The sequence below is a fragment of the Equus caballus genome, chromosome 2 (assembly GCF_041296265.1).
Source record: "Equus caballus isolate H_3958 breed thoroughbred chromosome 2, TB-T2T, whole genome shotgun sequence".
Lineage (NCBI taxonomy): Eukaryota > Metazoa > Chordata > Mammalia > Perissodactyla > Equidae > Equus > Equus caballus.
In genome coordinates, this window is record NC_091685.1 from 66,165,808 (window position 1) to 66,191,150 (window position 25,343).

A 25,343-nucleotide genomic window follows, 5' to 3' on the forward strand; every position below is an offset into this window, starting at 1 on the left:
AGGAGGGAGAGAGCACACAAGTGCCAGCACTTAACGATGACTGGGCTAGGATGGGAAGAAAAAAACAGATCCAGAGAAAATTTGCCAAAGGTGAGGTTTTTTGAGGTGCAAAGGAAGAATGGGCAGGTTTGTAACAATTATGGGAATTTAGAGCCACACTGAAGATCTAGGGTAGTTGCTTCATTTCCCGACTTTGTCCAGCAGTGTCTAGTAGTTTAGGATCAAAAACAAAAAAAAGGAAATGGATGCTAGATTAGCCCACAGTTGAAGGTTGTCAGGGTAAGACTAGTGGAAGGCCAAGAATCCAAAGGAGACTCCTTATTTTGTTATTTTAAAGTTATTTTTAAAATTACAGACATCAAAAGATTCAAGCAATACGAAAGTTTATAGAGCAAAATGTGGAAGAAAAATCCACATGCCTACTCTGTCCTCTTAGGAGGAGACTTGCGTATAATTCCTCTGACTTCAGTGACTTACCTACAGTCTGCAGAATGGGGAAATAATAGCACCTAGCAGCTGAGTTGTAAGGTCGTTGTGGGTGCTGTCAGAACTACATGGACTTGGTTCTGCATGGGAGAAATGGGGCAGCGGAAATGTGGACAGCTAACAGAAACCACGCCCCTCTCCCAGGCTCTTCAGCAGAAAGTTTCAAGATCTGAAAGGAGGAAGGGAAGGGATAGATAGCCTAATTGGAGTGAAGGAGAGTTAGAGAAGAGGTAGAGGTGGTACAGAAACAGCAGAAGTGGGAAGTTGAACAGAGAGAATGACTCCTGTTGTCCATGTGCCTGTTGGATGTAAGGAGAGGCTTTTGCTTGAGACTGCAGATGAGAATGGGGTACATAGAGGGTGACTCCAGGTTTCACTTAGAAGTAAGGAGAAGTGAGATATTTGTACTCAACAGATTCTACAGGAAAGATGTATTTATCTCATGACCTGGAGTTTCGTGATAACTAATGCTGTGAAAAACTTGGAGTTTATTGTTAGGTTTCAGCGGCCCTAGTAATTAAATAAATATTTCTGAAATGCCTCCTGAGTGCTAGGTTTGGGAGTACAAGGATAAACAAGAGAAGAAAACCCCTACACTAATAGGATGAGGCTGGCTTGTTACAAAAGTGTCAAAGTGTTTCAGTAGGTTATGGAAAAAGTGCCATGTGAGGGTGGAGAGGATAAGTGACTGCCATCTGTCTTCTAAAAGTTCCAGTATAGTCCCGATTTCAAGCATTGTTACTCAACAAAAAGTAGTGGAGACTTGTTATGTGGCAGGCACCGGGTCAGGTGTTATGTTTAGCCATGGTCTCTTGACCTTAAGGGGTTCATGGTGAGGTGGAGAGTCAGACAAGAGATAGTTACGACATAGTTCAGAATGAGAGGAACCACTGAACTTGATTGAAGGACTGAGGATTGTGGAAATAAAGACCACAAAATAAGAACGAACAAATGAGGCTCTTTATTCAGAGCTTGCTATAGCAAGGGCATGAGCCACCATCATTTGCATTTGGCAGAGACTCAGAAGTACACAGGGGAGTGGGAAAGCTTTATAGTAAGAGTGGTCAAGTGTGCTGTGGTTGGAGGAGGCTGGACAGGGAAGCTGGCACCAGGCTAACTAGAAGCCAGGTGTCTTATGTAATTGGTTTGGGGAGCATATTTGGCTTTCTGTGGTTGGTTCTGAGTTGAAAGTGGGGGCAAAAAATAGAAAAGTTATTTATCAAGTTCTGACCATTTTAAGCCAATTGTTGCATAGGTTGTGGGTCATAGTTCTGTTATTCTTTACGGTCTGACCATTGTCCATTTGTACATGCAGCCTTCGGTTGGGCATCTAGGTCAGAGTAGAAGAGCTGGATTAGGCTCCAACTGTGTTTCTAATAAATAGCACCATCACGTCAAACATGTCTGTCTCTGGTTCTGGACTGGAAGCTCTTTGGGGTGGAAAACCTCATCTCATTTGTCTTTGTTAGCTTCAGAGTCTGCCACACTGTTGTGTACTGGATGTTTGTTGAATCCAAAGAACAGATAAAGGAGAGGCCAGGGAGCTTCAGAAAAGGATTCCTGTAGAAGGGGATTCCGCCTGAGCTGTAGAGAAGGCCTGGTGGATAGCAAGGTGAAGAGCAAGGCATGGCATTCCAGGCTGGTGAATTATTCAGGCGCAACCTGAGGCGTGAAGTTCGGTGGCCTGTTTGGGACCTGGAAGTGCTGTCAGAGCTGGATCAGGATTTGAAAGTAGGGGAGTGACTGGATAGGAGGCTAAAATCCAAAAAAGGGAATATAGGTGCCAAATGATGAGGGAGTTTTTATGCTCTGCCAGAATCCTTGATTTTATCTTGAAAGGCATTTCCTTTGAGGAATTTAAAATTGAAGGATTGTAGGCAAGATACCAACATAATCAAATGTGTGTTTCAGATAAATTAGCTGCCCCATGGAGACTGATGGAGAGAGATGGGAAGTTGGCCTCAAAGTAGTTTGAGAGAGAAGATGAGACTTAAACCAAGATGGAGGAGAGAGGAGAGATTATATGAGAGACGTTTGTTTCTTGGACTCCATAGGATTGGGGAATAATTATTGGACTCTATAGGATTTGATGAATGATTTTGAAGTGGTGGGTATAGGGAGAGAGAGGAGGAGTTAGGGATCACTTCTGGATTTTATAGTTAGGCAATTGGGAGACTGTTAATGCCATTCATAGGACAAACAGGTTCAATGGGAGAGAGATTTCAGTTATGGACATGTTAAGTTTGCACCGTTAGGGGGACATCAACAACGGGGTGTTCTAGATAGTGCTCGATTCAGTAAATATTCATTGTGTGCCTAGCATGTGCCAGGCACTACTGTAGATGCTTGGGGGAGTGTTAGTGAACAAAACAAAGACCTGTCATCTTTGAGCTTACATTCCAGCAAGGGGAAACAAAGCTAAACATCATAAGTGAATTATGTATTATATAAGACTGTGATAAATACTATGGGAAAAATTAAAGCAACATGGGGATCAGTAGTGGTGGTGGTGGGGCAGGCTGCAGTATAAAATAGGGTGACCAGGGTGGGCCTAAATGAGAAGATGAGACTTCAGCACAGTTTTGAAGGAGGCGAAGGAGTTAGCCAACTGGATATCTAGGGGGAAAATATTGCAGGAAGAAGTTAGTGAACAGCTAGACAAAAGGCCCTAAGGCCAGAGAGAAAGAGCCTGGAAGAGGGGAGGTCAGACGTAATGGGGTGGAGGGCTAATGAAGCAGAGCTTTGTAGACCTTTGTAGGAGCTTTGTCTTTTACTGAGTGAAATCGAGGGACATTGCAGGAATTTAGGCGGGGATCTGATCTGACTTAAATTTTAGAAGGATCTCTGGCTGAGCGGTGGGGGCCCTCGGTACCAAGTAGTTTGTAGAGCTTGTGAGAGATCTAGGATGGAGATATAAATTTCCACATCACCCTTGTGAAGGTCGTAGAAACGCTTCAAATCATTTCTTGGGACTAAGCGGGATCTAAAATAAACACGTTAAAGAGGGCAGTTGAAACTTCAGGAGTGACTGACACTGCCCAGGGCGAAGTGAACTGCTGGGGCCGGTCCCAGGTGTTCCGCGGGGCTGCATGTGGGAGGCAGGTAAAAGGTACTGTGCGGTGGGTGTGGCGGATGACTGCCAAGCTTTGTTTCCTGTGTTAGCTCTAAAGACCCAGCGTAGTGGTGGGCCCACCAGCCTTTTAAATATTCGGCGGCTTCACGCGGGACGCGGTTCCAAGCGGAGCGCGTCACCGAAGAGCTAACCCAGCTGGCAGGACAGACAAAGCTAAACACGCGGACGGCTTATCGACAAAATCCTAGCAGACTCTCGCCTGCTTAGCTCTCACAGTACCGGCTCCGGGAGGGCTGGGTTTGCACCTCTGGACTGGCGCAGGGCAAGCGGAAGAAAACAAAAGCCCGCCCCCATTAGGAGCACCAATCCCACTCGCCTGCCTCTTTCTCACCTTCCAATTAGCTTCTAGGGTGTGGTCGTCACGCCAGCCTCATCCCGCCACCGATTGGTCGGCGTGCTCCTGGTGCGAGCAGCTCTGGCCAATCAGCGCCCCTCAGTCCACCCCACGCGCCTCGGGGAAGCGGCGCAGGAGCCGGAGGGCCGTTTGGGTGGGCGGGAAGTGGGCGTGGCGCCGCCGCGCTGGGCCCGCCTCTGCTCCCGCCCCGCCCCGCCCACCGTGCCTACTTCGCCTAATCCTGCCGTGGGTTGGCGGGTGCCGGCTATAGGTGTCTGCGAGGTGAGCCGGAGGTCCGACAGCCCGCTGCCGCCGCCAGGATGGAGTTCGTGAAGTGCTTGGGGCACCCCGAGGAGTTCTACAACCTGCTGCGCTTCCAGATGGGGGGCCGGCGGAAGGTGATACCCAAAATGGACCAGGTGGGCCGAGCATCCTTGCATCCCAGCCGGGGTGGGGAGGCTGCGGGCAGCCGGCCTGCGGGTCTGGCCGACTGGCCCCACAATCGAGGGCGAGGGATGCGGCCAGCCTCAAGCTCCCTCCTTCCCTCGGGGCGTAGATTTCCGCCCCATCAGGTGGCCCCTTCCGCCCTGCCTGGTTCCGCTCTCCTTAACCCAACGGCGGGCCCTGCTGGACTAGATCCCCTCGGCAGGCCTCTCTTCCTCGCTCCCCACCCTGCCCCAAGTTGTCTTGCTGCTTAAAATGTTTCTGCTCCTTCAAGGCATTGGTTTTCAGATAGTTTTGCTTCACATTTCGTTATGTCCGTGAACATTGACGTTTATCTGCTCCTAATACATGGGTTACAAAATGAGGTTATATGGGTAGATTAAGTGGGCGAGGACTTGAGAGAATTTTGTAAGTATAATGAACTATGCAGATATTGTCACTTGAATACCTTTTCTGGAATGAAGCCTTACTTATCCTTCCAGTTTTCGGTTACACCACCTCCTCCATATGCTTCTTGCACTTTCCTGCAGTCTGATCAGTCTCCTTCCTCGCTGCTCCTTCAGTTTTTATAACACATATCTACTCTTCCAGGTTCTTACTAGTTATCTCTATGTCTGTCCATCAACTATATTGTTGGCTGCTTGAAGGCCAGACCTAGTTTTGTTTATATTTTATCTGCCTCATTCCTGTACCCTTTGCTAAATGAATGCTTACAAAGGTATAACAACAAGAAAATTACTTTTAAGTTATTATTGAATGAATAGACACATTGAGCCCAATTAGTGGATTATATCAAAAGTTTAAAATTTTTTTCCCCAAGGGAAATATCACAATCAAAACTGTTCTTTGTTTAAATGTACTCTTAATTTGGTATCCTTTATTAAAACACTTTAATTTTCCATCAGAAAAAAAATTTCCCTTTGTCTCATAATTCGGAATCCTTCTCATCCTTCAGTGTCTAGCTTAAATGAGAGCCACCTCTCTTGACCGTTCCACAGACCTTTATTTGGTGCTCGGCATTATACTGGCTGCAGCATGGCAGCATGGCAGTATAAACAAATAAGACACTCAGAGAGCTCACCATCTTGTCAGGTCAATAAAACGTTATAAGACTGTTTGTAGAAAATTTAGGAAGGCACTATAAGGAGATGCCTTTTCATGTTTCCTATGAACCATTGTCTCAAGCTTATGTCAGTCCCATAGCCTTGTATTGTGGTTATTTGTGAATTGGTTTTACATTTCCAGAGTCCCTTTCAGATTTAAGGTTCTATATTTGATTCTGGATTTTAAGTTATTTGAAAATAGGAATCTTATTGGATGTACCTTTAGTGAATTAATGAACAACAGTTGGGTGCACTGCTCTCAAAAAAACCTCTGGCTTTTTAAACAAGATAAACTTAAGTAAATAGGGCAGAATATAATAAATGCCATAAGGAAATTCACAGAAGGGAAAAATCATTTCTGGCTGAGATAAGGGATTAATCTCAGGGATGCCTGAAGGAAAAACAGCTTTACATTGCTCCTGTTCCTCGCTCAGTAGATATTTGTTTAATTAGAGATTCTTACTGAGAGTTCTCACCTAGAGCTTTCCTGAAATTCTTGCAAATATTTAGATTATTATACATTTGTGTGTTTTGGGGGGAGGAGAATGGTTTCCACTGTTATCAGATTTGTCAAGGGATCTGGGGCCTAAAACAGATATATAGTCACTGCTTTACAATGCTTTTTGTTCAGTCTCCTGAACACCTCCTGTGACAGGTAATTCAATACCTCTGGAGACTGCCCCCTCCATTTCCAGGTAGTTCTGGTTTTTAGGAAGTGTTACCATGTAATGAGCTGAACTTACACTCTTTCTTCTCCCTCTGGAGCTAGAATATAATCCTTGTTTTGTAACACAGCACTTGAAGTATTTTGCGAGAACTCTCATATTCTTTCTAAGAATACTTATATCTGAGCCAAACGTTCTGTGCTTTTCCTTTAGTTATTCGTTATATTTCACTCTTTCCAGATTATTTACCAACCTGGGCTCTCTCCCTTTAAAGTCTCGTGTCCAAAATTGAACAGTACTTCAGGTGGGGTCTGGTCATTTCAGAACTTTAAATTCCTTTCTTATGGATGCTGTATTTCTTTAATTATAAAGTATTTCAAGAAAATAGAAAAATACTGAAAATACTGTAACAAATCATTTTGTGTCTATTTCTAAGATTAAATTTAAAGTTTTGCTATATTTGCTTCATTTTTTTTTTTCTTAAGAAATGTCCAGATACAACTAAAATCCTTTTCCCCATCTCACCCCCGCCCCCCCATCAGTGTTCATTGACTTTTTTAGGCAGTCTCCTCATGCCGTGGGCTTAAATTGTGCTCAGTCCAGATCCCCAGTGGCACTTGTTCAGGACCTATTCCTCCACCTGGATGCCCTGCCGAAAGACTTTTTACACCTGGATCCTTCCCTTTTACATAAAGGGTGTCACCATAATGGCTAACATTCATTGAGGTTTACTATGTGCCCAGCACTATTTTCAACACTTCCTTACATCTATTATTTAAACCTTCCAGTAACCCCATGAGGAAGCTACTATTATTTTTCCTGTTTTATACGTGAAGAAACAGAGGCCCAGAGGGATTCATTAATTGCCAGAGGTCCAACAACTATTCAGTGGCGGAGCCTGTCTTTGACCTTGGCAGTCCGACTCCAGAACTCACTCTTGACCCCACCATCTGCTCATCATTGAGGTGGACCACAGAGACACGTTAAGCACAGGATTGTCCAGATTGGGCTAAAAGTTGGTCACACTTGTGTGTGATGAACACAGAGTGGAAAAGGCCTGCCGTAAACACGTTCACAGGCCCATGGAGAACAGGTGTACAAAAGTAAGATCACCTGGGAAGTGCCAAGTACTCTGAAGTACATTTTGTTTTCCGGAAATTTTAGTGAAGTAACAATGTTTTGGAGTGGAAAGTTTTCAGAAAACACAGGAAAAGTGCGTTGAGAAAACACAGGAAAAGTGCGTTGTAAGGTGTCAGCCTTGAAGAGGTTAGGTTTAGATTAGTGGGGAGGATCCTCAGTGGAAAAAGCCAGCATGAGCCAAGACATATAGGTACACACAGTGTGTGGAAAGATAAGGACACCAGCCTGGCTGGGGCTGAAGCATGTGAGCTACAAGTGCAAAGTTCAGTAAGTGAGTGTGTGAGTCCAGAAGCAGAGCTGCAGCCAGGACAGCAGGTAGCGGTTAAAGGGCGAACTAGGACGTGATGAAACCAGCTAGTATGGTTTTAGACCACTAATTTGGCAGGTGAGTGAGATTAGGAGGAGATTGTATTATGAGTTAGAGTAGTCTAATTAATAGTGATACTATTAATCATAATCTAATAATAATAATAATAGCATTTATTAAGTTGTTATGTTTGCCGGGCACTGTGCTAAGCTCTTTAAGTCTCTTATCTCAGGTAGCTTTCATTGAGTACCAAACCACTCCAAAACTGAGTGACATAGTTCTGGAGATTGGTTGCACAACATTGTGAGTGTACTTAACACTACTGAACTGCACACTTAAAAATGGTTAACATGGGGGGCCGGCCTGGTGGCACAGCAGTTAAGTTCGCACATTCTGCTTTGGCGGCCCGGGGTTCGCCGGTTCGGATCCCGAGTGCATACATGGCACCGCTTGGTAAACCATGCTGTAGCAGGCGTCCCACATATAAAATAGAGGAAGATGGGCACGGATGTTAGCTCAGGGCCAGTCTTCCTCAGCAAAAAGAGGAGGATTGGCAGCAGATGTTAGCTCAGGGCTAATCTTCCTCAAAAAAAAAATTGTTAACGTGGTAAATTTTATGTATATTTTACCACAATTAAAAAAAATCAAACTTGGTGACTTAAGATAACAACTGTTACTTAGTTCACAATTCTCTGGGAAAGCTGGGGAGTTCTGGTCTGGACGAGCGTGGTCAATTTCTACTGGTCTTGCTCAGCCAGCCAGTCAGCTTGTGGCTTGACAGTCTGATGGTTAGCAGGCTGTAGGCTGGAGTGTCAAGGGCAGACTGGGCCATATGGATCTCATCATCCAGCAGGCAAGCCCCCAGACTCTTCACGTGGCAAGTGGAAGAATGCACACCCCATGTGCGTGCACTTTCCAAGCCTCTGCTTGAGTCACATTTGCTACTGTCTTGTTAGCCAAAAACTCATAAGAGGAACCCAGATTCAAGAGGTGGAAAAAGACCCCATCTCCGATGGAAAAAGCCACAAACTTTTGTGGCCATTTTGTAACTTACCACCCTTAGTCAGTGTTGACAACAACGCTGAAGAGATAAGTACTGTTATTGCTGCTGTTTTACAGATTAGGAAATAGTGGCATAAAGTAACTACATCACTTTTGAAGGGTCACACAACTGCCAAGTGGTGGTTCCAGGATGCCAACCCAGGCTTGTCTGAAGACCTCCATGCTTCCAGTTTGGGGGCCACCTGGGATAAGGAGCAGAGGCTTTAGCCCCAGACAGCTGACCAGATCCCAGGCTGTCGCATGTGCTCCCAGCACATCACAGGCACTCTACAATTCCTAGTTTCTTTCTTCCCTTCCCAATTCTGCATGTATTAGCTTCCTTCCAACCAATTAACCAACCAACCTCCCTCCCTCCCTTCCTTTCTTCCCTCCTTCCTTCCTTTCTTCCTCTCTTCCTTCCTTCCCCTTCCTTCGTTTAACAAATATGTGACCAACAATTGCATGCCAGTTATTGTTCCAGGTGCTGGAGATACAACAGTGAACAAGATAGGTGAACATCTTGCTTTTATAACGCTTACATTCTAGAGGAAGAGAGAGAGAATTTTTAAAAAGCAAATATACAGCATTTCAGGTGGAAATAAGTACTACAAAGAAAAATAATAGCAGGGCAAAGGATCTGCGTGTCTGAAGTCAGGGCACACAATTTATCGGGTTGTGATTTGGGTTCAGAGACTTGGCTTCTCTGAGTCTCATTTTTCTCTCTATAAAATGAGACTATTGGAGAAAATAGTAGCGTTGGTTACCCCTGGAGAGGAGACTAGGTGGGCTTGGTAAGGGGGTAGGAGAAAGACTTTTCACGGTATAATCTTTTGAATGTTTTTAAAAGTGAGACTTGGGCTAGTCCCTCTTCTAGCTCTGAGATTGATGAACAATACAGTACAATATTATTTGTGGTGTTAGTTGCAGTTTTTCTGAGCCCTTTTTAACCCCCCCACCCAAGCCATTTTTGAAAAATAGTTGAGTGTACTTCTAATTAGAGGAAACATGGGAGAAATATTTTCCTTCACTTAACGTCATCTTAAGTTAAGTAAAGCTGGAAAAAAATTTACCTTAGGTATTGAGGGCTAATTATTTCTATCACAGAAGGATTTGGCTGTAAGAACTCAGGATTCGGTGGAATTGATTTATACTGAATTTTTAGGAGCATATCAGTAAATCTAGGGGCCTACTGCCACCTGCAAGTTGTGTGACATCACTCAGAGGGCACACAATGGAAAAAGCAGGTGTTTTGTGATCAGGCCCATCTGACTCCTAGCAAGTCTAAATCGTGTTATTTAGACTAATATCTGAAGTCTGTTTCTAAATCCTGACTGTTAGCTGAGTAAGTTTTGGTAACTTAACCTCCGAGCGACAGTTTCTTCATCTGTACAATAGAGATGCTGGATCACAATCCCTTAACCACGACTTCCCAACTCCAAAATGGTCTGAAAACGAAGAGTTTTTTCATAAGTCAAAATTTGGCCAGCAAACCTGACCTGAATTCAAGTGATCCCGCTTATATAAATATTCAATGTTTTGTGGAAGAAGTGTTAATAGTCAATTATGGGGTGCTACTCTACCATGACTGGGGCTGTATATGCATTTTATTGCCTGTTTTCTAAAATTCTGAATTCATGAAGCTTTCAGGTGGATTGTAGGTCTCTAAGACCTTCCTCAAAGGGCTTTTTAGGGATTAAAGGTAATGATTGTGCTGTGGTTGGCCTGTAGTAGCTGCCCAGTAAATGGTAGCTATTAATTTGGTTGTTACATAAATTCAGTTCTCAAGTTTTTGGGGTCCCCCCAATTCTGAGGGAACCTGTGTTACTTCACGTCTCCGTGGAAGGCTGTGGGGAGGCTCGGTGGCTGTTCACCGTGGAACTGTCTCAGCTTGAGGCCGGAGCACCAGTCTGATGAATTCAGTCTTGTCCTTGCAGCCACTGCACGCTCTTGCCTTAACGCCCTTTCTCCCTGTTTTCTCTTGCTGGAGAGTTCTGGGGAGTGCGCTCACTCTCAGACAGCCGTGGAAAACATTGGCAGGCTCCAGGGACAGGCGCAGGAGGGCTGGCTTTTTGTTCCCCCTAGCTCATGGGAATCGAGCAGTGGAAATTTTTATAGTGAGTAGTGTTTTCCATAGTGTATTTAATAGTTATACCTTCCTGTATCTTCTTGCTAGTTTGAGGAAATTATTGTTACAGTGTGGGGTACTGAAAACAAATAGGTGACTGGAGAAAGAATGATGGAGGAAGGAGAGAGGGACGTGATTTACTGACCTTGGAGAGGAGGGTAGCGTTCTTTAAGATGGTTGCTCTTCAAAACCAGTGCAGCTGCACCTTTGCATTTATTGAAACTCATGATTAGACATCAGCCCCCGAACCATTACTAGTTGTAGCTGAGGATTAAAACATGTGGCAGCCCAGTGAGAGGAACCATTGTGGCCTGATAACACCAGCGAGTGTGAGGAGCTGCCGCGGGGCTCAGCAAATGGCCACTATCCTGTTTCTTTGATTTTACTGTGAAGTCTTGCCTCTCCACATTTTGAGAAGGAAGGAGTTGGTGAATAATTTTTGAATACACTATGAATGTATTCCTCTATTCATCAAAGCTTCACTGAGTATTTTTATATGCCAGACACTGTACTAAGTGATTTTACTAATATATGGTGCTCAGTAAATATTATTTTATTTTTTTGCTTGAGGATCATTGCCCCTGAGCTAACATCTGTACCAGTCTTCCTCTATTTTGTATGTGGAACACCGCCACAGCAAGGCTTGATGAGCCGTGTGTAGGTCCACACCTGGGATCTGAACCCATGACCCAGGACACTGAAGCAGAGCATGCAAACTTAATCACTATGCCACAGGGCCAGCCTGATATTAATTTTTACTAATAATTTTTTTATTGAATATGGCAATAAAGTCAAACTCTCACAATTATGTGATTTTTTTTTTAAAACTGTACTCTTTTGACAAAGTAATATACATCCGTGGTAGCAAATATAGGAAATACACACAAGTAAAAAGAACATAATTCACCTGGACCCCACCCACTAGGGTCCAGGTCTCGATTTTAACATTCCAGAGTGACTATGGGAAATATTTTAACCACTCCCCTGTTGTTAGATATTTGAAATGTTTCCCGTTTCTCTCTTAAAAATAGAGTCGGGGAGGAGTATATGGGGACTCTCTGTACTTTCCACTCAATTTCCTGTGAATCTAAAACTGTTCTAAAATATAAAGTCTCTATAAAACAGAACCAAACCACATAAAAACAGTCAACAATTCTTTCTGATATGCTTGCATTGAAAATATGGCTTTTTTCCCCCTGGAAAAACAGTTCTTGTTTTCCTCAGGAAAGAGTAGAGTTCAGTAGCTGGTTACAACTCATTGATTTGGAGGGGGAAGATGAGAAGAAATCTTAAAAGAATAGCTAGCTTTCCAGAGGATAGTAGAGGTTTACCTAGCGTTAAAGCAAAACGAGAGCTGGACAGTAGTTAAAGCGGTAAAAACATGTTATTCAGACAAGCGACTGCAATAGGAGAAAAAGACTTCAGCAGAGAACTGGGCTGAATTCCGAAGACAACGAGGAAAAGTGGGAATTTATAGCCAAGGAACAGAGTGGAGGTATCAGTGGATGGAAATTACTAAGAGGAAAGAAATATCTGGGGTAGGGAGGGGTTCTGGTTAAACGACCTCACGGGAGGTCCCGCTGGAGGCCAGGGCGATGGGATGGTAGGGGGTGAGGAACCGGGTCAGATAGTGAGGGTGATCAGATATGGGGATGGGGGATTCTGGCCAAACCAATTTAGGAGGGTTCTTGCTAAAATTGGCCCATGCAAAGATAGACACAGAAGTAGAGGATTCCGAGGAGCCAGGCTACAGTCTGGTCAAGGAGAGATTCTGTCATAGGGAGGAAGAGCAGGCTTCTCAAAAGAGGACTGGGTCCCGTTAGCAGCCTGGGGGCTCTGGAGAGAAGAGGACGACCCAGAGGGAGGCACGGGGTGGCGGCGGAGTTGGGAGCCGCGAGGCGGGACGGGGCGGGGCGGGGCGGGGCGGGGCGGGCGGCGGCCCCCACGTGTCGGGTGGCCCGGTGGGCCCGCCCCAAGCCTATTGGGGTGGAAGGAGAGGCCGCCCCGCCCCTCGGTGGGCGCCTCCCAGCTCCGCTCGGGTCTATGGAGGAAAAACCCTGCGTTGGCTCGGCGATTCCCATGGCCGCTGCCGCCTGCGGCACCAAGGCCATGTCCCTCTTCAAGCGGACCTTGGTGCTGAGTCCCGCGGCGGCGCCCAGGGGCACGGGCTCGGGCGCCACCCCGCGCGGGTGCCCCTTGCCGCCCGCCGCCTGGCCCTCCAAGGACTGGCCGCGGGGAGAGGGCGTCTGCGGCAGGCTGCGGACCCCCCCGGCCCCCGGCCGCCGGCCCCGGTCCCCCTGCTGCTCCTCCACGTCGGCCAGCTCCGCCTGTGTGCTCTGCCCGCAGGACTCGCTCAGCAGCAGCTTGAGGACTTGCTACAAGTATCTGAATCAGACTAGTCGCAGTTTCGCGGCCGTGATCCAGGCGCTGGACGGGGAAATGCGGTGAGTGGCGGAGGCAGCTCGTTTTGACTTGGGGGAGGAAAGCTTTCCCGGGGGACTGTGAGTCGTTGGAAGCTACTTTTTGACGGGGCCCCTAGCATGGCAGCCTCCGTGCTTGTGGCTTAGCCAGAAGGTGTCCCACCAGAGTGAAGGAAATGGTCGGGTTGGAACGCCCGTGTATTTACTTTAGAATGCCCTTCCTGGCGCCTCGCCATCTAATAGTGTCCCTGCAGGCCCAGCTCTGTCAGGGAAGGGCGGGGCTTGGGGTGGGGTGGTGTTTATTAACTTTTTTAGTCCTGGCAGCAGGTCGTGCATTTTTCTTGGCTTCACTTACCTACTTTTGCATTTCTAGTATATTGGGTTAATTCTTCTGAAGTTGCCTCTGTGCAGATTACATACGTGAACTTAGACCACTTGCCTTTATGTATGATAGTATTTATCCTGAGGGTTATTGTGTCTTTTTTCTTTTATTTTTTTATCTGCAAAGTATTCGTTCTGTCTAAATATTTGGTGTCTTGGTCTTTGTACAGTTGTTCTACGTTAGTTAAATGTAACTTGTTCTGGGAGGCGTAGTGACATCCAGCTGGTAGGTTTTTTATAAATAAACTATAGAAGTTCGTTGCTTCCATCTAAGAAAGGAAAACTAAGATTTTCGTTAAGTGGGCTTTGGGAATCCTTTCATGGTTCTGTAGAGTAGCGGGTGAAGAGGGTTTAGAAAATAGCCTGGCATAAATGACATGTTACTTTAAAATAAATATTTTTGGATGTTTGTTCAAATATATTAATGGCTCTTCCTTTTTTACAGCCATGCAGTATGCATATTTTATCTGGTTCTGCGAGCTCTGGACACTCTGGAAGATGACATGACCATCAGTGTAGAGAAAAAGGTCCCACTGTTACACAACTTTCACTCGTACCTTTATGAACCTGACTGGCGCTTCATGGAGAGCAAAGAGAAGGATCGACAAGTGCTAGAGGACTTCCCAACGGTAGCAGCCTTACAAATCTCTTCTGCATATAGTTGTGTTTATAATTGATGATGTTGTTGTCAGCTGGCCCACATCCCTGTAGTGAACAGTGCCATAAGCAGTCTGAAGGCAGCATCATATAGTGTCATGGTTAAGAATTCTGGTAGCCAAGACTCTGAAGCCAGACTGCCTGGGTTGGAATCCCAGCTCTCCCACTTACTGACTGGTGCTTAGGTACGTAGTCTGTGCCTCAGTTTCTTCATCTGTAAGATGGAGATAATAATAATACCTACCTCACAGTATTGTTTTGAGGATTAAAAGAGTTAATATAGGTAAAGCTCTTGGAATGGTGTTAGCTCCTATTCTTATTACCAATATGTTTGGAAGTCCAAATCTTCCTGTGGAAAGATGCATTCAAATTCCGATGTTGTAAAAGGTGGCTTCTCAGGCTAGCTTACAAAACCTGTTGCTATATAATGCAGCCTAAGTCTCTAGCACTGCTGGCTTCTTGGGTCCCCTAAGCCTGGGAGCGTGGACGTGCTGCTCACAGAGGGTCTCCGCAGTGGGGCAGGGAGCGGGCTCTGCAGCTGGGGCGAGAACTGAGAAGCGGGGTCATCCTCTCCCACCTACAGCTGTGTGATCCTGGACAAGAGCTTTAACTTCTCAATTGTAAGGTTAGAGCTGCGAGGATTAAATAAGTCCATACATATAAAGTACTTGAATGGTGCCTGGTACATACTATGTATTCTGTAAATATTAGCTATTCGGTCCATTCTGTTGGAGTTAAGTGAGTTATAATTAAAATCTTGAACTTTAGAAAATCCCACAAGTTTATGTTACACAAGTGACTAGGTCCTAGTTTTCTGGAATTTGCATGTCTTATCACACAAATAAGTGTTTCTTCCATATCTTCTAAATAAAGATTTGATTTAGCGAAGTCTCATGTTCCCTACTAGTGCAAAGAAACCCTTCTTTTTGTACACAGTTGCCAGAATTTGGGGGAAAGAAGAGTCCTTATGTGACTCTTGCTGTTGAAATGAATCTTTATTCCTGAATGGGGAGGTGAGGAATCCACCCATTACAATAGAAGGTTTGGGAAAGACTCCTTCGGAGCAAAGGGGTACCTCAGATTACTGAGGTCACATCTTCAGTGTCAAAACCAAAAATACGTTACAGTACAATACAAACCAAAGGAAAAAATCTCGAGAATAATTAGGCGTAGTTGACACAGTGTGATACAAAAGAAGAAAGAAAGAATCTGTAAAGAATAGTTGGAGGAGGATTAAGAACTCTCACCTGGAGAAGGTACCGGTGATTTGGCTCTCACAGGGCACCTCTCACAGGGCCAGAGGATGGATTCCCTCTGACTGGAAACCCATGGACATTCGTTCAGAAGCTTTTGCAACTGCTGAAGCAGAGGAAATGCTGCAAACAGGCTCCCTCCCATTGGTAATTGAAGTGTAGTCTCACTTTAAAAAATTAACTATGTATTCTAGCTAAAGCCTCCGAAAACAAGGACAACCTCCCAAACTACTTCCTAATTGAGTACGTTCATACCAATTAAATACTTTCTGGTCATGGGATGAATGTAATAGGTATTTTAAAAATCAAGGCAGCCCTATCTACTCAGCAAAAATGAGAGAATATGAAAATGTGTGAATGCTAAAATCATTTTGCAAGTATAGCTAGTAAGTTTTTAGACAGTATTCCAATATGGTTACAAAACCTAAGTCTCTTCCTTTATAAATACAGCATTCCAATGGAAAAACAGCACATTGTTCTGGCAAGTTTCAGTTTGAACATTAAATCCATGTTTTCCTCTTTTGGGTGGTAGGGTTAGAGAGCAGGCAGATGCTACCCTCCTGAAGGCAGACTTGCCCCTGGTGGAGTAAAGGGCAGCACAAAGCACAGGCCGGGCATCACTGTTCTGCTCCTGTTAACCTTTTATATCCTTATGAAGATGAAATACGTGAAGCTGCGTGTTTTGTGGGAGTGTAATTTTAAGATCCTTGAGTTGAGGTCCTTTCAGTGTGTGATTCAGCTTGAGATAGGAGTTTATGGAAGTTCTGGTGCCTTAATCTTAAGGACTGGTTTGTGTATATGCTGACCCATCCCAGCATCTCCTTGAGATGAGATGCACAATTTGAAGGGTGAAGCAGTTGCCTGGGGTTAGGTGTACAGTCAGTTTTTGCCTGGGTCCTAGGGCAGGACAGATAGCTTGGCCTCACACAAAGTGAGGCAAGGAGGGCCCCTCCGCCTGGCCCCTTACTTTAAAGGGCCCCACTCTGGGCCTCTTCACCCTCGAAAGCGTGAGGGGTTCCTGGGGCTATGGGAGTGTGCCCACCTGGAGCTTAGGTGGCTCCCCTTCTAGACCATGTCCTGGGTATCTGGAATTGCTTGCCCCTAATTCCCTGAGCCCACTTCCAGGGTCCACAGTCTGTTTCCTCAGGCCCCTCTCCTCCAAGGTGGGCCGTGCACCAGTGACAGTGTCCCTAGGCCTGAGAGCGGCCAAGGACGGCTGTTCAGAGGGTTGTGGATGAAGCAGGGCCCTGCAGGCTGAGGTGTCCTTACACATGAGTGAGAGATCCCTCCTCCCAGTGCCGGACAGCTGCGGTGGGAAGGGAAGGGTGGGTCGGCAGTGGGGATCCGCAGTCTTGGCCCTGCTGCATTTTGGAACAAAAGTCCGAGAGCCCAGGCGTTTTAAATTCACACGTGAGTCCTGCAGGTTGTTATGAAGGTGTGTTTGTCAAGGCAGGAGAAGAGTTACTAGCTTGATCGATCATTTTTAAATTTCAAGCCATTTGGTATGTGGGCCCCCTCTTGTGCCCTTTTCCCAGGCCCCACGGAATTAGGGCTAAGCTTAGAGTGTGCTAACCAGGTGGACTCTTTCTCCACGCACAGTCGGCCTGCATTGAGGGTGACCCTGGCGCTTTATGCCTTAGTGGTCGTTAGTTGATATCATTTAGAGTCGGCTTTCTAGACCTCTCATTGTATCTTATGGATTAATTAGAGTATATCTTTTTCATCTGGTACTAGTAGAAACTAGTAGTCTTAGAGATCTACCTCTAATAACAGAGTATTTTAAATGATAATAGCAATAATAGCATATATTTATTGAGCTATGACTTAGTTATAAAATATATTTCATTATTGATTTACCATTTATATTATTTTATATTAGTGTAGTTTTAACAGGTAATCTATGTGATGTGCTGTTATCCACATTTCGTGTAGATGAGGATACAAGACTCTGAGGCACAAGAGTCTTAAGGACCTTGCCTGAAATCACCTGTGAAGTTAATTGACAGAACCAAGATTCAAATCCAAAAGGTCTGACTCCAGAACCCTTGTGTTTAATCACTGCTGTACTGTACTGCCCCTTTTAAAAAATGGTTAAAAATAAAACTCCACATGTACGTGAAGGTAGAGTGACCCAGTGTTTTGATCATAACAGCCCAAGGTTTATGAGGAGAATTTTTATTTACAGGTTAATGGAAGCATCACACTACCCTTGCGCCCTCCTTGGGATGTGGCCTCTCTCCCTTATCCTCGTGGACTCACCCTGGGATCCTTCCTTCATGGACTTGGGGCCACCAGAGAGTGACCCAAGGACGTAGAAATCAACTGTGGTTGTGAAACAGACTTACCCAGACGGGCAGCACAGGGCCATCCTGGCCCACTCCATTCGGCAGTCACTGTTAGTCTAGGGAACATGGCGCTGAGTGTGGAGCGAGTCCGCAGTGCTCTCCCTCCTCCCTCGGGTTTCTGGGAAAACACAGAACTCTTCATTGTCGCTCTTCCCCAGCTATTTTTTTCATTTTTTGAATTATATAATTATGTAATAAGTGCCAAAGAGTTGTTGCCAGGGATGGTTCATATTCAGCAGTGAAGTGTTTACTTTGGAGTGTTTGTTTTTAAGAGTCTAAGCTGCTCCTCCTCCCCCGCCTCCCTGGCCTTTCCTTTCTTATAAATAGAACTGACCCGGCCAGGGATCTGTGGAAAGAGCGGGATCCCAGGGAGACTCAGGGATTCAGGTAATCTTCGGGAGAGTCGCTCTCTTGGTAACTATAGGTGTTACCTTTTGGCTTTATGTTGGAACAGCTGTTCTGGAAAGGTTGGATTGATTTTATGGGTTTAACAGTCGATACTCCTCGGAGTAATCCTAAACTAGTTAGGCTTCTGAATCCCATCAGTGCCCTGCAGCCAGCTGCTTTTCCCTCAGGTCCTCAAATTTAGGTGTTTCCTGAGAAAGTTTTTCTCACCTTTCTGTCAACACAGACCAAGTATCTCTCACACTTTTGGTGTTTAACGAAGTCTGCTCACTGTGTTCAGTATCATGCGTTGGCTCTTAATATTTTGTAGCATTTTATTTAAGAAGTTCCATGGTGTTTTTGTATTGTATTTTGATCATCTATAAACACTTCTTTGAACTTCAATAACATATTTGTGCAGTAGCAATGAATTTTAAAAACATCAGTCCTACTGTTTTGCATTGGAGCTTGGGCTCTGAAGAAAAATGTTGGGTACTATGCTTCAAATTGAGCTAAGTTGAGTTGTTGAAGGAATTAAAAAGTGTAGCCTTATCGTGGGGGAGACGCTATAACTTAGGTGCTATAAATTTGGGGACTGATGATAGAAAATGGTTGGCTAATCTCCTCGATAGAATATAAATTACTTTACGTGAGTTTCTGGTCGTTCCCGGCTGTGTATCCCCGGTGCCCAGACAGCACTTGTTCCGTAGGACGTGCTCGATGATGTTTGCACGCGGGAATCTTCCCTGTCATGAGGTCTATCTGAAATGAGGCCTTTCCTAAAATTCTTACCATTAAATGCCCAGTTGTATGTGAAAGCATCTCATTTATTATGCATTGGCAAGATGAGTGTATAGTAAGACATTGAATCTTCTTTTGAATCTAGGAACTTTACCATTTTTAGACCCTTCTATTTTAATATTTATAAAGTTTGCTGAGTTTAGTATTTAAAATGTAGACAACGGTGATAACCTAGATGTTAGGCTTATAGATGAATCATTGGGAGTCTTGATAACGAGTTCTGCTATGCTTTGCTTTATGATCCATAGGTACCATGTTGGTTCCCAGTGTAAATACATATTTCATTCTTTCTGTCTTTTTATGATCTCCATTTCAGATCTCCCTCGAGTTTCGAAATCTGGCTGAGAAATACCAAACAGTGATTGTTGACATTTGCCGGAAAATGGGATATGGGATGGCGGAGTTTTTGGATAAGCACGTGACATCTGAACGGGAGTGGGACAAGGTTAGTGTCCGTAAAGCATTGTCGGTGTGTGGTGCCTAAGACAGGGCTGGCAGGACTCATCGCGAAGTTCAGAACAAGGGCAAAGGTGTCCACCAGTTCTGGGTTTTCTGGTTTTACAACCCGTCTATTTAGCTTGAATGTCTCATCGTAAACACTTAATAGGGGCTTCTAGTTTAATACTTGAAATAACCCAGGCCCTGGAGAGTTTACCGTTAAGCTGAAGTAGATATAACTTGTCCCAGAGGTACAGTCATTAAGCTTATAAAAGTGTCTTCGACTTGCTGTGAAATTTTAGGTAAGTGGCCAAGTTACTTTATGTTATATAGAGATATCAGTAATTTTCAAATCTTAAAAACATGTTTTTTGTTATTTTTTTCCTTTCCATTACCGAGTATGTGTGTATGTCTAGGTACCTTAGGATCTGAGTCATTTCCAGTTCCATCTTAACATAAGATTGCTTTTGAACTCAGTGTAGCTTGGCCCCATTTACTTAGGAGAAATAATTATCAGTTACCCTGTTAAATTATATTATGCGTCTGTTTCCTTAGAAATAGGAAAGGTTCGTGAGAATCCAGAGGTGTTAACTTTGGATCATAGGTGTGTTATGCTGAGGAGTGAGTGCCTCTCTAATACCTTACTTCTTCCTTTCCCAGCATCTCCTTAAGAAATAGGACAACAAGAGATGTTCCAAGTTTCGTGACACCCCTCTCCTGATTCGTATGCTGGTTATAAATGAATACATGTGAGGATGAGCTGTGGGATACCCTACATGGGTGAGGCTGTCTTCCTGAGGAGACAGAGTAGCTAGAAAGGGCTATGAGAGCAGGTGATGTGGCAAATAAAATTTAATGACCTTTATTTGGTCAGAGGTTATTCCTGACCTGCAGCCGCGTAGGATATTGGTAGGAGTATGGGCCTGGAAGAGAGTGCTTGTCTAGACAGAGTAACCTAATCGACTATGAGGACTAAACTGAACATCAAAATGCAAGATAGGGGCGAAGAGTCTTGCCCATTTTCCATTGGAATGGGTTTGTGAGACTAATTCATCACCCCAATGGAAGTGGAGACATAAAACATCTAAATTGTCTACGTATTTTGTATCTTTAATACTGTTTAGGTTAGGATCTCACAAGAGACACTGCTGCATATTCACTGAGTGAGAGTAGATCCAAAGTTTAGCCTCTTAATCCTTCAAGCCTCAAAACTCAATGGCAGCTTCTTTGGAGCTACTGGTTTATGCTCCCCAGTGAGCATGCGTGTGACTGCTGCTGGAATATCAGTTTATGAATTTAAACTTCAAGTGAAACTCCTCCTGCCCAAGACCAGCCCTGGTTATCTCATAGTAACTCCTTTCCTGCTGTGCAGATCTGTTCAGGAAGCTTAATTACGGGTTGTTGAACAGAAGTTCTGATCAGATAAAATAGAATATTTTTAAAGATATTTTTTCCCTTCAACTTTGGAGGAAGATAAATACTTCCATTCTAGGAGTATTTCTACCCGAAGAACTGTTATCTTAAAATAAAAATAGGCTTTTCTTTGGACAGCACTGTGATGTACTAATGTTTTTCAATTTCAATTAATTCTTTTTAAATTTCTTGTATTTGTCCAAGGCTCATTTCTCTCTGTCTAATTTCAGCACATCTTCACTCCTTCCAGATTCTTCCTCTCCTGGAACATAGTTCAAGTGCTTTCTCTTTGCCATCTCATTGTGCCCCTTGATTAGTCTCTGGCTTTGTATTGCTTTTAACTAGAGGTACTCTTTGCTTTGTGGTCTTTGCTAACTCTGCTCCAGAGCGTACCTTCTTTAATGACTCTTCATTCTTAGATGGCCCATTGGGCCTTCATTTTATAAGTATTCCATTAAGTTGTCTTGAAATACTCTTTTCAGGGGAGGGCAGCTTTGACAAACCACTTTTATGGGAAAAAAAATCTTTTCTTTTTTTTCTGGTGAGGAAGATTCACCCTGAGCTAACATCCGTTGCCAATCTTCCTCTTTTTTTGCTTGAGAAAGATTCGCCCTGAGCTAACATCTGTGCCAGTCTTCCTCTACTTTGTTTGTGGGATGCCTCCACAGCATGGCTGATGAGTGGAGTAGGTCCGCACCCAGGATCCAAACCTGTGAACCCTGCCCACGCCCAAGTGGAGTGCATGGAACTTGAACCGCTGAGCCACGGTGCCGGCCCCTGGAAGAAAATTCCTTGGCAATTAAGAATTATGTTTACTAAGGTCTCTTTTGAGAGAGAGAGAGAGAGAGTTTTGGCAAAGTTGTTAAAGCCTGCCTCTTAAGCCAGACTACCTGGCTTTGAACCCCTGGCCTCTGACTTTCTAGATGAGTGATCTTGGGCCAGGTAATTGACCTCTCTGTGCATCAGTTTCCACATCTATAAAATGGTGATAATGGTATGTACCTCATAAGAAGTTTGTGAGGATTGACTGCAGAGTGCTCTAAACAGTGTCAAGAACATAATGGCAGTGCTCTGTTCTACGTGAGGATTTTGAGACACTGCCAGATCTGGAAATGTCTTCAAGATTAAACTCTACTTAGAATTCTAGTTTCTATTCAAATATTCCTTATTCCCTCATTGTCTTCACTTCAAGTTTTGTATATCAAAAAGTTTACTGTACTAGTTTAGTGTTTCAATAACCTTTTATTCTAGAAGCAGTGCATGTGCATTGTAGAAATATAGAAAATACAAGTAAAAAAATAAAAACATCAACTAGCCAGAGATCACTTTTGTTAAATCTTTTGTGCACATCCTTCTTGACATTTTTTACTCCTTACATGTATATAGTATATATTTGTGTTTTTCAATCAAAATGAGATCTTATACATTCTGTTTGGAACCTGTGTTTTTTTGTAGCTAATGATCTCTAGCGTTTCCATTTTAGTAAAAATTTCATTATTAAAGTACTTTAAAAATAATCTTTTACAGTACTGTCACTATGTTGCCGGGCTGGTGGGAATTGGCCTCTCCCGTCTGTTCTCGGCCTCAGAGTTAGAAGACCCCTTAGTTGGTGAAGACTTAGAGCGTGCCAACTCTATGGGCTTGTTTCTGCAGAAGACAAACATCATTCGTGATTATCTGGAAGACCAGCGAGAAGGAAGAGAGTTTTGGCCTCAAGAGGTAACACATTCAGGGGATTTGGGGAAAAATAATTTTAAACACTCTCTGAAAATAAACCATTAAACTCTTTTGGTTACGAGTGACAGGAACGCAACTCAAACTACCTTAGGCAACGTAAGAGAATGTCTAAAATGTGGTGAAGGTTTAGTTTGCTCCAGGTAGACTGGCTGAACCTAGAGGTTCAGACTATGTAGTCAGGCTCTGTCTCCTTACTTTCTGTCTCTTGGACAGGCTTTCCCCAAGTGGTGAGTATGTCATCCTATGACTCAAAACCTACTAGCTTAACAAAAAAGTCCTTAGCAAGGCCTGGTTGGTAGGACCTGGTTCCTCTGCCCATCCCTTAATCATTTACTGTAGCCAGAGGGCTGAGTATCTGTCTACACCTGGATTATGTCTGCCCAGCACACATGGAGTAGACTCCCCCTAAGAAAGAAGGCTTCTTTGCCAAGAAGGGGGAAAGGATGCTAGTGAGGCAAAAACTACAGATGTCCGTTATAAGAGATAGGAGTTGATCTCTGACTTAATTCAAAAAGGGACAGGGAAAGGAAAGGCTTTGACATTGATTTTATTTGGAAGGAAAGCTAGAAAATATGACTATTTCCTGATTTTACTTTAGTATTTACCTTGTACTTTCCATAAAATGGTTGGTTTCCTAAAACCAAATGGTTTTAAAGTGAAAAAAGAGAAGGGACAAAGTGGGGAAAATATTTGCAGCTTATACTGTAGATAAAGGGTTAATATCCCCATATAAAAAGAACTGCTAGAAGTTAGAAAAAAGGCCCAGTGCCCTGGAGAAAAATGGGCAAAGAGATAAGAACAGATCTTCACAGAAAGATGCAAATAATCCTTAAACATCTGAAAAAATGATCAGTCCTACTCCTAATAAGAGACAATCATATTAAAACTATCCTGAGGGGCCTGCCCCGTGGCCGAGTGGTTGAGTTTGTGCGCTCTGCTTCGGTGGCCCAGGGTTTTGCTGGTTCGAATCCTGGGCGCAGATGTGGCACCACTCGTCAAGCCATGCTGAGGCAGCATCCCACATGCCACAGCTAGAAGGACCCACAAATACACTCCTATGTACCAGGGGGATTTGAGAGAAGAAGGAAAAATAAAATCTTTAAAATAAAACAAAACACTACCCCAAGCTCAGACATAGAGATTTTCAAGCTTCCCAGGTGATGCTAACGTGCAGCCAGGGCTGAGAAACAGCTCTTGACCGCCCCTCCACTGACCCCAAGGCTCAGAGAAGAGTAGAGGCTTGACTAAGGAGCCCCCGTGACTCAGTGGCTGCCCTGGAAGGGAAGCCTCAGTCTCCGGGTGCCAGCCTGGCGTCTCTCCACCGTGCCACGCTGCCTCTCAGACGGGCATGTCGCCCGGTGCTGTTCACGAGCACCAGCTCTGCAGGCCTGCAGGCGTTTCACTTCCCTCTTACATAAAATAGCATAGCTTGCTTTATACCACAGGATAGTGGTGTAAATAAAATGAAGTCAACTTCTAGCCTAGAGTGTTTAATAAATGTCAGTTCAGATAGCTTTAAAAAAAAAAGAACCGTAAGATAGCATTTCTCACATCAGTTTGGCAAATAGTCATGAGTTTGATAAGCCCTAAGCAAGACCAGGGCAACAGCCCCGTATGCGCAGTGGTACAACCCTGGGGTGAGCACTGTGGCAAATGGTGATTCTGGGAGGTTACTGCCCACAGCATCGTCTGCAATAAATAACACAGATGTCCCTCCATACAGGACAGATGAAATGAACCATGGTATATCCACCCAGTGGAGCACAAAAGCACTGTACCACTATGCAGTGATCTCCAGGTTCTGTTATTAAGTGAAAAAAGCAAGGTGCACAACAGCGTGTATAGTTTAAAAGGAAGGAAAACCCAAAAAGTAATAAAATGATTTCAGTAATCATATTGAAATACTGAAACTATTATAGAAGGTTGTAGCATAAAGCAAATAGATAATTGTATTCATATCATTAGGAATCAAGATTTTCAGTCTAGGGCCTGGCCCCGTGGCCGAGTAGTTGAGTTCAAGTGCTCCGCTTTGGCAGCCCAGGGTTTCACTGGTTCTGATCCTGGGCACGGGCATGGCACCGCTCATCAGGCCATGCTGGGGTGGCGTCCCACATGCCACAACTAGAAGGACCCACAACTAAAAATAGACAACTATTACCACTGAGCTTTGGGGAGAAAAAGGAAAAATTTAAAAAAATCTTTAAAGAAAAAAAATTTTCAGTCTAAAGTAAAAGATACAAATATAAAACAATAAAGTTAAGCAAAAACTCCCATAATCTTAAGTTGAATTGGAAATATTGATATGAATTTATGATATGGTTTCTGTCAAAAAAAAAAAAAAGTCTAGCTCTATCTTCTTAAAGGTGTAGAAACAATGACCAAACCCAATAGTAAAGTGTACCTGTGGTGTTCCGGTTATGGTCTTTTGTGTGTGTGTGTGTGAGGAAGAGTCACCCTGAGCTAACATCTGTTCCCATCTTCCTCTATTTTGTATGTGGGATGCTGCCACAGCATGGCTTGATGAGCAGTGTGTAGGTCCACACCTGGGATCTGAACCCATGAACCCTGGGCTGCCGAAGCAGAGTGTGCAAACTTAACCACTGTGCCACTGGGCTGGCCCCCAATTGTGGTCTTTTGATACCATTTCTCACTAAAAGGAACCTGAGGAATAGGAGGGGCAGGAAATATACAAGATGAGCTTGGGACATCATGTCACACCAGGATGAAGCGAGCTGC

General features: G+C 44.2%; 1 protein-coding gene across 2 annotated transcripts in view; it reads left to right on the forward strand.

Moving 5' to 3' along the window:
- The first annotated feature begins 4,047 nt into the window (after nt 1-4,047).
- The window catches only part of FDFT1 (farnesyl-diphosphate farnesyltransferase 1), a 35,173-nt gene continuing 13,877 nt past the window's right edge, over nt 4,048-25,343 (forward strand). Inside the window, exons 1-5 of one of the 2 annotated variants that reach the window (XM_023636258.2) lie at nt 4,048-4,372; nt 13,125-13,222; nt 14,025-14,208; nt 19,336-19,464; nt 22,398-22,589. In XM_023636258.2, the coding sequence (XP_023492026.1) occupies nt 4,274-4,372; nt 13,125-13,222; nt 14,025-14,208; nt 19,336-19,464; nt 22,398-22,589 (702 nt within the window). In that variant the 5' untranslated portion in view covers nt 4,048-4,273. Of the gene's footprint in view, nt 4,373-12,816; nt 13,223-14,024; nt 14,209-19,335; nt 19,465-22,397; nt 22,590-25,343 lie in introns of those variants that run through there. The other variant, XM_001915448.5, reaches the window with a different exon arrangement.